General features: G+C 41.2%; 1 protein-coding gene across 1 annotated transcript; it reads left to right on the forward strand.

Annotated features, from left to right (window-relative positions):
- Positions 1-352: 352 nt before the first annotated feature.
- Positions 353-2,005, forward strand: LOC147618063 (UDP-glycosyltransferase 85A1-like). The gene is made up of 2 exons (XM_086775304.1): positions 353-946; positions 1,038-2,005. Exons 1-2 carry the CDS (start codon positions 391-393, stop codon positions 1,982-1,984), a joined length of 1,503 nt encoding a protein of 500 aa, XP_086631430.1. The 5' UTR covers positions 353-390; the 3' UTR covers positions 1,985-2,005.
- The last annotated feature ends 10,718 nt before the right edge of the window (positions 2,006-12,723 follow it).

Genomic DNA, 12,723 nt, shown 5'->3' on the forward strand with positions numbered 1-12,723 from the left:
TATTTTTCACATCTTAATTTTGAAAAAAACAAGTTGAAACTTTTGCTTAATGGTGGCCAAGATTTTGATTATTTTAGTTAAAATCGGTAAATTTACATAACTTTGAAGGAAAATCCGGTAAAGGTAAATACCTCTTCTTTTTTACTGGTTGGTGAAAATGTTTTTTTTTCTTAAGGGGCTAGTTTACGACATAGGATGATGGAAGGCATGAGAGTGGGAAACGGACAAAAGTTTTTTTTTATAAAAATGCTAGATTTATATCTGTACAAAACAGTATCCTTACCCTTGAGGATGAGAGCTGGAAGTAAGACTGGATCACCAGACCTTACCCCAAAAGGTCTCTTAGCCTCTCAGCAGCACACGATCCTTCATCGTCTCATCTTATAGACCATGGCTCGTTCTGACGCTGCCGCTCACTGCAGACCCGAAGTACCTCATGCACTAGCCATGCCGTTCCCCGCCCAAGGCCACCTGAACCCGCTCATGCGCTTTTGCAAGATGCTCGCTGCTCACGGTTTCCTCATCACCTTCGTGAACATCAGGCCCATCCAGCAGCGCATAGAGCAGCTGGAGAGGGAGGAGCTGACGCCCAAAGATGCCTCTGTAGATGGAAGAAAAGAGAGCATTGACAAGGCCACCAAAAATTTACGCCGGGTGGGCGTTCCCCTCGAGGGGGCGCTGGATCTGGCCAACGATTTCCGCATCTCTTTTGCCGATCTCATGGACGCGATGCAGGGGCTGAGTAGTCCCGTCGAGGAGCTGGTGGAGCGTATCGGCAAGGAAGGCCCTCCTATCACGTGTGTCATCTCCGACGTCTTCATGTCCCGCCCGTCGCAGAGGGTGGCTGACAAGTTCAACCTCCCAAGGATCGCGCTGTTCACCGACAGTCAGAGCATGAACCTGCTCGCATTCTACATCCACAGCGGGGTCATCCCATTGGAAGAGGGTAAGGTATACCAAGCGCCCATCTTTCTAGCCATCATTTCGAATATAATTTTGATATTTAAGCTGTATCCTCTGTGTCGTGATATTGGCAGCGATGCACGCCAGCGCCCACCGGGACCGACCTGCAGATATCTTCCGCGACGACCTCCCGGGCCTGCCTGCGCTAAGCAACGCTGACATGCCAACAATGAAGCATTTGGCCGACGAAACGAAGCGATCCTACCCCGCCTTTCTCCGGGAGTGCCAGATTGCCTACGAGAACGCCCACACCATCGTTCTCAACTCCTTCGAGGAGCTCGAGGCCCCAGCCTTCGACGCCCTGGCCAAGCGACTGCAGCGGCCCTGCGTCTACGGAGTGGGCCCGCTAATCGAGCAGCAGCTGCCGGGGGAAAGCAGCACCAGCCTGTGGAAGGAAGAGCACCACTGCTTGCACTGGCTCGATCAGCAGCCTCCCCAGTCCGTGCTCTACATCTCCTTCGGCAGCATCACCATTCTCTCCACGCCTCAATTCGAGGAGGTGCTTGCCGGCCTCAAAGCCAGCAAGCAGAAGTTTCTTTGGGCATTTCGCGCAGACCTCGTGCAAGACGGCTCCAATCTCCCTCAAGAGTTCTTGGAAAACACCAGGGACCGCGGCTGCGTAGTTACGTGGGCGCCGCAGCTGCGTGTGCTCGCCCACCCCTCTGTGGGCGGATTCCTCACCCACTGTGGTTGGAATTCCATCACGGAGGCCATCTCTGCAGGTGTTCCCATGCTCTGCTGGCCCTATTTTGCGGATCAGTGGCTGAATTCAAAGTTTGTGGTAGAGGAATGGAAGCTAGGCCTGAAGTTCCAGGCGGGAGATGGAGGAATTGTGCGAAGGAGCGAGGTAGAGATGGTGATGAGGGCTGCAATGGAAGGCGACGAGGGCAAGGCGCTGCGGAGAAACGCCAGCAAGCTCAGGGAGGCTGCACACCGCTCCTTGCAGGTCGGAGGATCATCACATCGCAACATCCAAGCCCTCGTTCAAGCCTTCTCGTCGCCCAAAGTTCTTCCTATCTGAAACTCTTAACTCATTGAGGCCACTCACTCCCAAATTTTGTAGGGTTTTTTTAAATCTCTCTTTTTTTAAAAAGAATATTTAATATATATTAGTTGCTCCCAATAATTACATTGAGCTTCTCTATATAATCTTAAGGAAGAGTTTCACAAAGCTTCTACGTGACAAGAATTTCGAGGTTTGGGAAGGAGAGGAAGAGGTTTGGGTAAAATTTGAATTTGGAGTCTCAAAAAACGTGTGAAGCACGGGTTGCCGACTAGTTCTTTTAACAACATCAGGCAGCCCAATTGGGCATACTCCTTATTCCAAGATATCCACCTTATACTGAACTCCAGTGAGAGAGACTTGGAACAAGTAGGAGCCTTAAAATATCTTTTTCTATCTAAGCTTTTTCTAAAATGTTTTAAATTTGATAGATTTTCCAAAATACAGGGAAAATAAACCTTATAAGTCAAAGTGTGAATATTTTAGGTCCATTGTAGTCATTAAATTTAAGGGGCTACCCCAAAAAATTTGATGGTTCTTATTAAAATAAACTCCAAAGTTTTTACGAAAGATTCCAAAGACATATTTACTATTTTTTTCAAAAGTTGTTCCTTTCACGTGAAATGTCTTTCTCTCTTCTTTTGAAAGATACACCTCCCATCTATATTGTTTGTTAGTATGTGTGGTCAATTGTGTATAGTTTAATTATGTGTGCCACTTTGCCACTTCACTATATTAATAAATTACATCATTTAATTATATGCAACACATAATTGTTTGTAGTAGGTACCTCATAATAAAGAGATATGAATTTAAAATGCAATCTCTTTTAAAATGCACAAACACAACACATATTTAATGATACATTACAGTCATTAAATTTAAGGGGCTACCCCAAAAAATTTGATGGTTCTTATTAAAATAAACTCCAAAGTTTTTACAAAAGATTCCAAAGAAATATTTATTAATTTTTTCAAAAGTGGTCAATTGTGTATAGTTTAATTATGTGTGCCACTTTGCAACTTCACTATATTAATAAATTACATCATTTAATTATATGCCACACATAATTATAGTAGGTACCTCATAATAAAGAGATATGAATATAAAACGCAATCTCTTTTAAAATGCACAAACACAACACATATTTAATGATACATATATGCTCTTATATTTTATCAAAATTTACACCCTTGACTTATTGGCCTAAAACGATTTACATTGCACTTCGGCACAAAAATATGAAAAAATTATGTGCGTCTTTATGTTCCCATGGCTACAATCCTGCTCTCTCGTGTTAATTGCTTCCGGCCTCCTTCCATAATCCGTGTTCCCGTGGAACATTCCCCCCTTCCTAAATCGCGCACGTCCTCGGATGCGGTAGAAACAAAAGCTGCAAAAAACAATGGAAGACAAGTAAAGCCTTTTAGTGAAAAAAACCAGCAATGAGAATCTCACACGTGAGCATGCAAGATATAAGGAGTACTCCATGAAGACGAGGGCATCGGTCTCGAGGGCCCATAATGTACCCCAGAGTCCTACCAACATCTATCAAGGCGATAGAGTCCTTGAAGGTCTTCTTCTGAATGTTTTAGACGTTAGTGTTCACCCCATGGAAACCAAGGCATCGGCCCCAAGGTGCTAAGACAACCCAAGGTCCTACCAAGCATTCCACATGGCTGTAGACACGTCATGTCTAGATTCACTTGTATATATTTTTTAGGGCATGATTTTCGTAAATTTTTTATTAATCCTAGCACCTAGCCCATACCTAAGAGGTAGCTACCACTAGGGATAACTAATATACTTCGAGAGCATAAGAACTTGGCATACTCCATTGGTATATATCCTACACCATCTTCAAATAGAAATACCTTCTACTAAGTCCTCTAAGAATCTAGAAATCACTCACCACATTTTAACAACTAATTTAAAACTTAAACCAGTCAATTGTGTGTGAACATGCAAACAATATATGCAAAAGTGAAAAGCACATAAAGAACAAAAGATTATGATTTGAATACACCTGTTGTAGTGCTCGTTGATGTTGTGCGTTTGCATTGATGCATTACTGATGTTGTGCAGATTGCTTCTCTTTGCTCTTTGTAGGCATTGCATGTCTCCCCCCTTCCTAATTTGTGTGCACGGTAGGTGGACTATTGGGACGTGTTTGTATGCTCTTGTTTAGAAGGGCTTGCAAGATAGGTGGTTGCAAGTCATTTATGCATGTATCCCTCCATTGTTGTGCTTGAACCTCCTCAGGTAATCTATGTTGATTTGGTCCTCGGTCTGGTACTCTCACATCAAGAAGGTTATGGCGTTGGGGTGTAATTCCCACAATTTGTTTCATTAAGCCCATGCCATATCGTCAAAAGTAAGAGCGGCATAGCCAACAAATGTGTGAAGCTTCTCCTAATATGAGTCGTGCACACTCTTGACAATGTGGAAATGGATGATGCTGTTGATAGAATAAAGTAACAAAGTGATGCCCACAGCAATTTTCACCTAAGGGAGCATAAAAGTACCTAGAATGAGTTTGAAAAGGAGGAGCACTATAACCCCCGCGATGTTTAGGTTGAGTACTATCAGGGTCAATGCATGGTGGACATGTATCTCGCCAAGTATCCATCAGGAGGTATCTGGGCGTAAAACAATGAAATTTAGAGACTTCAAACTTTATACATTCATATCCATCATTACAATCCCTATCAAAAACAATGTAGATAAGATCATCTCAAAAAGAACACAATCCTATAAAGGCATAAGGAACCACATTAGTAAAAGTGAGGCTATTCAAACACTGATCTACCAAAGAGCTTCAATTGTAGTGTTAATGCCTTACCTTTGGTTTTGTGTATGTCCCTTTTAAGAGGTGGGAAGGATAGCAATTGTCGAGGAATTTGAGCAAGATAGGATTTACACGGTGAAGTGCTAGAATCTATGCTCAAAGGAGACTCATGTAAAGTTGGATTTGTCTTAGGTACACAAGTTGATAGTGGAAGTGTGTAACAAGGAGAAGTTGGGACAACTGGTGATTCAATACATGTTTGGGGAAGGTCAACACAAGGAGATTTGTAAGTGCTATCACAACCACCTATCCTATCTTGAAGAGGTTGTGTTGATTTCCTTTACACCCACTGATATGAAAAACCAAGAGTGGCTTTTGGAATCTTATTGATACACTCTTCTGGCTCTAGCAAACCATGGCATTTGAGAAGCCAAAGTGCTGTTGCACCCTTATAATAGCCTTGTGCTTTAAGAACATGCTTTGGGATCCAATGAGTAACAATCTGAGGTTTAGGCTTGGAAAAGATATGCTTTTTAGGATGTTTAGCAACTAGGCTAGATGGTACAAGTTTGTACGCATCTTTGGGTAGCCAAATTGACAATTCCTTCTTGCCTGGCCTTCTTTGAGTAGTGATTAGAGTAGTTGGAACATGCCAGCCATGGCCCTCATTTGAGGACTCATCGATTATCCACATCATTTGTCTTGGAGCTTGAAGAGCACATGTTGAAAGTGGGTTGTGTAAGGTAGAACTACCACCCTTTTGACATGATAAAACTCGTGGAGCAGCCCAAGATGCAATCAGAGTCAATTTGCAATTTGTATTATCTATTCTTCCTATCTAATGAACAATTGGTAGCACTCACGATCGTCCCCCAAGAACAACCTCTACCATTGCCTTGAACTTACTAGCCACATAAAAGGGAATTGACATCTGGTGATCCTGAATGGACATCATAATAATGACACATTTTCCCTCTATAGGGTTATCTTCACCTGAGAAGCTTCGTAAGTCAATAGGAATGTGCACAAGTGTTGGTTGTCCCAAGGCTATCCATGTGTCAAACGAGAGAACATTATAATCTGCACCAGAGTCAATTAAGGCAGAGACAAAGTAGGTAGTCTCATGAAGATGAAGACACACTTGAATATTGAAAGGATCGACATATTGTTCATCAGTAGCCAACTGTAAGGCCAACACAGAAGCCTTGCGACGCTCCTTGGCTTTTGCAACTCTAGCTTTAGCCTCTTCTTGAGCCTGACATTTAAGTAGGTCATGTGCTTCTTTCCGTGTGTGGGCAGCATGCATTTGTTGAAGAATGGCTTCAGTTAATGGTTCATTGTATTTCTTGAGACGACTTCAATTGGTTTAATCTTATATGCAAGCCAACATACCATGGAGCCAATCGACTCCATATGGGCAATCTACTCCATATGGCCTGTCGTCTCTATGAGGATAGTCCACTCCATTGATAGGCGTAGGTTCAAGTGGTGTAGGCTCATCATGCTATGGTTGTGAAAAGCCTACACCACCAATGTCGACTAGACCCACCCCCACTTCCTCACGTCCATCTTCACCATGACATTGTAGGGAGTCTAGGGGGTCTAGTACACGTAGTAGGCGAGGGGGAGTAGGGTGTTTTTGCTTTGGTAAAAGCATCACTCACATCACTCCCACATCCAGCCACATCATCTCACATCAATTCACATCCACTCACATCATCTCCCACATCCAATCACATCATCTCACATCAACTCACATCCAATCACATCATCTCACATCAATTCACATCTATCACATCATCCCATATCAATCCATATCTAATCACATCATTTTCACATCAATCCACATCTAATCATATCATTTCCACATCAATCCACATCTAATCACATCATTTCCACATTAATCCACATCTATTCACATCTTCCCACAATAATCCACATCTAGTCACATCATTCCCACATCAATCCACATCTTTCCACATCAATCCACATCTAATCACATCATTCCCACATCAATCCACATCTATTCACATTATTCCTACATCAATCCACATCTAATCACATCATTTCACATCATTTCACATCCATTCACATCTAAGTGAGTTATATTTATAATCATTTCCATAATTCATCTAGAACATTTATGCATAACCTTCTTTATTTTTCAAGCAAATGAATAATGATGAAAATTTCACTTTTAGCATAATAATGATTAAAATTCCACTTTTAGCTTTACAATGGAGAGACAAGGTAGAGAGATAATAGAAATATACTAAACTGAAAATTACACTAGCATAAAGTTACTCCAATATGAAAATACAAAGGAATGGGTCTATTTATAGGTGAGGGAGGCTACCAACCAAGTCCAACTAGAATCTAGAGGCTTCCAGCTCTAGTTTGATCCATTTTGGACAAGTTTAGACTAGTTTGGCTCACTTTTTTATTTGGTTTGAAGGAGGAGAGAGGAGAGTTGAGAGATAAAATATCTCATTTTTTTTGAATTAATAAATACCCTCTTGATGTGATTTCTAGGCGCCTCCTTCATGAGCCCTTCTCCCCATTTTGAGGTGTCAAAAATTTCTTTTTTTTACTAAAAAATTTCACTTTTTTACTAATAAACCCAGTACTATAGACAACTCTTCATCTTATGTGAGAATTTACCCATTTTTGGGGGATTTTCTTATATTCTTTGCCTTTTTCTTATCCCAACACTTGGATTAACCTTATTGTCCCTTCTTGACACTCTTTATTTTTCTAAAATTTTATACCCCTAGGCCAAGATGTCCAATTCACATATTCAATTAATTTCTAATGCACATTGGAAAACTCTTTTTAAGATTCTATTTCAGGGGATCTCTTCCTATTGTGACTGGGAGAAAATTCTTATCCAAAAATATTTCAAAACTGTATTATCTCTCTCTAGAATATTTTCTCTCTCTAGACCAAAATAGGGTAAAAAAATATTTTCTTGCATTCAAAATTAGGGGATGATTATAGAGACTGAAGGGGAGGTTCTTACACCTTTGTATCTCAAAATTTGGAGGGAGGAATCTTACATAAAGTGTTATGAATAGGCTCTATGTGTATAGGCTCTATGCATAAGATCTTATGCATAAAGCTCTATGCATAATCTTGCCTATGTTCTATGCATAGCTTGATTTCACATCCTATCACATCTTATTTACATCTTATCACATCCATTCACATCCTAACGCATCCCATTTACATCTTATCACATCCATTCACATCCTATCGCATCCCATTCACATCTTATCACATCCATTCACATCCTATCGCATCCCATTCACATCTTATTCCCATTTAGTAGCTTTTCCTACTTCGATACCGATAATGGGACTTTTTCTAAATTTTTGCCAATTGTTTGGCTTAGATAAAGGTTCTTTTTCTCGAAGACTATTTCCATATTCTTTCTCAATTTCTCAATTGAATTATATTCAATATTCCTATTTTGAATAAAAGAATTCATGGGATTTACAAAAATCAATTCTACCCATATTTCCACTTTTGAATAAAAGAATTCATGGGATTTACAAAAATCAATTCTACCCATATTTTCACTTTTGATAAATATTCATAAATGTAATTATACTAAAAATTCCTCTTTTTTTTATTTAATTTCTTGGATCTCAAATATCATGGGAATTCCTCTTTTTGCAATTTGGACAAGCTTTGGACCTAGGTTGGCTCCCTTTTGATTTGGTTTGATCTAGGAGAGAGGAGAGATAAAAATATCATAATTTTTTTGAGTTAAAAACTCCACCACATGTGTGACCTTGAAGTCCCCCCTTCTCCTTACCAAGGTGTCAAAAATGTATCATCATACCAAAATATCTCATTTTTTTAGTAATATCTCATAGTTTTTAACTAATAAACCTTATACTCAGTCAACTTTTCATCTTATGTGGGCATTTACTCATTTTTGGGTATTTTCTTTTATTCATTGGATTTATCTCCTCCCCACACTTGGATTGATCCTATTGGCCCATAGAAACCTTAATTGGACCATAATCTAAAAATTTCTAAAAATCTAGACCCTTAGGCTAAGGTCCTTTATACATATTTTCAATTAATTCCAATTGCATATTGGAAAGTTCTTTTTTAATTTCTATTTCAGGGGAAACCATTTTAGACACTAGGAGGATTTTTATATCCAAAAATATCTCAATTTTGGATTACCTCTCTCTAGACATTTTCTCTCTCTAGGCCAAAACCAGATAAAATAGGATCTTTCTTTTATTTCAGAGAGGGGAATAATTACAAGATCAGAAGGGGAGGTTCTTACTCCTTTACACCTCAAAAGCTGGAGGGAGGAATCTTACAAAAAGAAGGCGCTTGGAAGCCCAAGAGTTGGTCAGGGAATGCCAAGCGCAAATGGAAGATGACAGCCTATCTTGAACCATGCCCATTTGTCTCAAATCTAAGACCTGCAAAAGAAGCTCAAGAATATCTTGGAGATCTCCCAGAATAGCCACCCCCACAAAGACTAGTAGAGATAGCAGCTTCCACTATAACAGTTACCCCCCAGTAGGGAGACACGGTAACCGAATATCTTAGAGACCTAGTGGATGACCATCTTAGGAGAACGAGCACAGAAATCCCTGTTCCCATCCCGTACACTTAAAAGATCTTAAGACTAAGCCAAACCAACCTTCCTCATGGGACAACCCCCGCTCCAAGAGACATTGCAGGTCTCTCTTCCTTCCTCCCTTCTCAGATCCAAATCCCTATCCGCACCTTGCTCCAAGGTAGCCCAAGTTTATGAAATGATCTAAAGGATTGGATGGAAGGATTCCTCGGGGCAAGCATGCACGAATCTATGGATCCTGATAGCTCTAATGAATGTGACAATAAAGAATTTATTATACCCCATAAGGTAACTGACACCCCTATATTTCAAGTGAAAAAGCTTGGACAATACCTCGAAGGAGATGAACTCAATGCGGCGTTACCAATATCCTTCGATGGCCTCCAAGTTATAGCAATCTTGGATGCAAGAGCAAGAGTGAGAATTGTTACAAAACAATGCTGGGAGAAATGGGGAGCACCTGCCTTGGATGACACCACTTTATTGGTCAAACTTGCTAATTGAGCCATAGCTAGTAGACCCATCGGTCTACTAAGGGATCTCAAAATTAAGATCCTTGGAACTACTTACCGCCAAACCTTTGTGGTGATATTTAGACGTCAGCCAGTTTCTTACACTGCATCCTTAGCAGACCTTACACTGCATCCTTAGCAGACCATTCATGAGAGAATAAAAAATGATTCACGATTGGATACAAACCACATATACATTCAAAGAAAAGATCAAACATTCAAGATCAATCTACGCATGTGGAAGGTACACCCAATGAGTGGTAGACCATTCATAGAGGAATCTATCACAACAACGCGATCCACTACAGCCCATTTGTGTCAGACCATCACAAAAGGCATTGGAATATGAGAAGGATAGTGAGGAGTGTGTACCTCTCCTAGAGCTAGAAGACTCTGAGCACTGGATGCATATACTTGCTACCCTGGACATTTTTCCCAAAAGCATTGGTACAAGGTTTTCTATGGTGGACGGGCAAGAGATTACATGTATATACATGCTTAGTTTATCATAACTGCCCAATGTCACCACCCAAGAACTGAAACAGGCTATTAGAGAAAAGCCATCAAGGGGAACACACTCCCACAGAACTCACAGGCCTGAGGGATTCCCTGGGCCAGAACAATACATCTTCCAAGACGATTCAAATACCCACTCGCTGAAGTATATTGGGGCAGTGGAAGCACTTACCACTTCAATGAAATGTGGCAAAAGGAATTTGCTAATAGCTCCCTTTTGATCCACATGACCATCCCACCGCCAATAGGGCCCATCGAGTCCAAACCAAAATCAGAAAAGCTTTGCCGCTCAGTGCACAAAAAAGCATGCAACAAAAAGTTAGCATTGGCTGAAAAAGAAGCCAAAAGGCTAGTTGATGAAGAAAGTGCTAAAGTCAAAGAGATAGGTGCCTAAACATTTCAAGACCTTCCAGAGATGGCTGACCGATTTGTCCAATATGATTCGGCTCAAAGGTCTGACAATGGGCAAGCAGGGACCTCTTATGATGGTCCAGCCAAGTTTAAGGAGATAAATTTGGAAGCCCCAGGTGAGGACACAAGGCCGGTGTACATTGGAGAAGACCTCTCTACAAAAGAAGAAAGCAAGCTTATCACTCTCCTAATAGAATTCCAGGATTGTTTTGCCTAGAAGCACATAGACATGAAAGGTGTATCTCCTGAAGTAGTCCAGCACACCATTCCAATGGTTGATGGAGCTAGGCCGGTCAAACAACGGGCTTATCCCCAATGAACCCAAAATACTCCAAGATGGTGCACAAAGAGATCGATAGACTCATTGATGCCGGATTCATCAACAAGATTAAGCATACAGAATGGGTATCACCCATTGTGATAGTGCCCAAGAAGAACGGCAAAGTCAGAGTGTGTGTAGACCTTAAAAAAGGTCAATGCCACCACCATCAGGGATCATTATCCCTTACCTTTCACAGAACACCTGCTAGAACGAGTGGCAGCAAAAGGAAGCCTACAACTTCCTTGATGGATTATCTGGGTACAATCATCCCAAGAATTAGCACAAAATAGCACAGTTGTCCACATCGATGCCTCAGCTTTTGCTGTTGGTTGTGTGTTGGCCCGAGCGACCGGGAGAACACAATATGGAATTCCCCATCAGCTTTGCAGTCACCAACTCAATGAAGCGGAGAGAAACTACACCACAATTGAGAGAGAGGGACTCGTCGCCATGGTCTACACCATCAAGAAGTTTCACCATTATCTTCTGGTAACTAAGTTTGTTTTCTTTGTAGACCATCAAGCTCTTCTGTACCTAGTAAATAAGCCCTATATGACACGAAAAATCACCAAGTGGCTACTTATATTGCTCAAATTTGACTTCATCGTCACTGTGAGGAAAGGCTATGAGCATGTTCTAACATACCACATGTCAAGGATCCCCTACGCGGCGATGAACCACCAGTGGGAGTAGATGATGAATTACCTGATGCCGCCCTATTCCAACTATGCTTGATTCCTAAATGGGGCAAGGAGGTAGCACACGTCTTAGCCAATGGCTTATCTATAGAATCCCTCCTCAACAAAGACCAAGCCCACCGTCTAATCAAACAGGTAGCCCCCTACCAACTCATTTGTAGGCCAACTTTATAAACATGGAAAAGATAAAGTTCTACGCCACTGTGTCCGAGAAGATGAGTATGTACTCCTTCTTGAGCAAGCTCACTCTGCCTGTGCTAGGGGAAACTTTGCAACAGATATCCCTGTGTAGAAGGTCCTCACAGTTGGGTTATGGTGGCCCACTCTAATGGTGGACACAACATGATACGTTAAGCAATGTGATGAGTGCTACGTACAACGATTTCCCACTTCAAAGACCACATTCCCCTTTAAACCCAATTATGTCCCTACAACCATTTGAGAAATGGGGTATAGATTTCGTTGGACCCATCAGTCCAACAGAGCCAAATACACTCAAGCTCGATACATAATAGTTGCTACTTTAGACAATGACAAGCAACAACACAGGGTCTAGCTCAGTGTGAAACTTATCATTAGGACATTTTGGAGGTCATTCGTAGGGCCTTAGGTAAATTTTCTCCCAGGCGGCCGTCTTAAAGTTCATTGGAACCTTCTTTGAAATGATACATTCAAAACTGCAAGAATAAAGTTAGTTTAGGAGGATATAATTGCATGGAAGACAGTTTGGAGGGAATTAGAACCTTCATATCCAATTTCAAAAGACAAATACAAGCCTTCTCTCACTATGGCCAGTTATATTCTTTAACCCTGCATCATATAGTATACTTACTCATTCCTAGAGCACTCTAATGGAGAACAACCATGTACACACTCATTCTATTGAAGAGTCCAATCATGAAAG

The sequence above is a fragment of the Cibotium barometz genome, chromosome 35 (assembly GCF_041138505.1).
Source record: "Cibotium barometz isolate CiBa-2024 chromosome 35, ASM4113850v1, whole genome shotgun sequence".
Taxonomy (NCBI): Eukaryota; Viridiplantae; Streptophyta; class Polypodiopsida; order Cyatheales; family Cibotiaceae; genus Cibotium; species Cibotium barometz.

What these genes read in the sequence shown, in the direction of transcription:
- LOC147618063 (XM_086775304.1), top strand. Translation starts at nt 391, where the DNA reads ATGGCTCGTTCTGACGCTGCCGCTCACTGCAGACCCGAAGTACCTCAT. An exon ending in GGTCATCCCATTGGAAGAGG is followed by an intron (nt 947 to 1,037) that starts GTAAGGTATACC and finishes TGATATTGGCAG; the next exon opens with CGATGCACGCCAGCGCCCAC.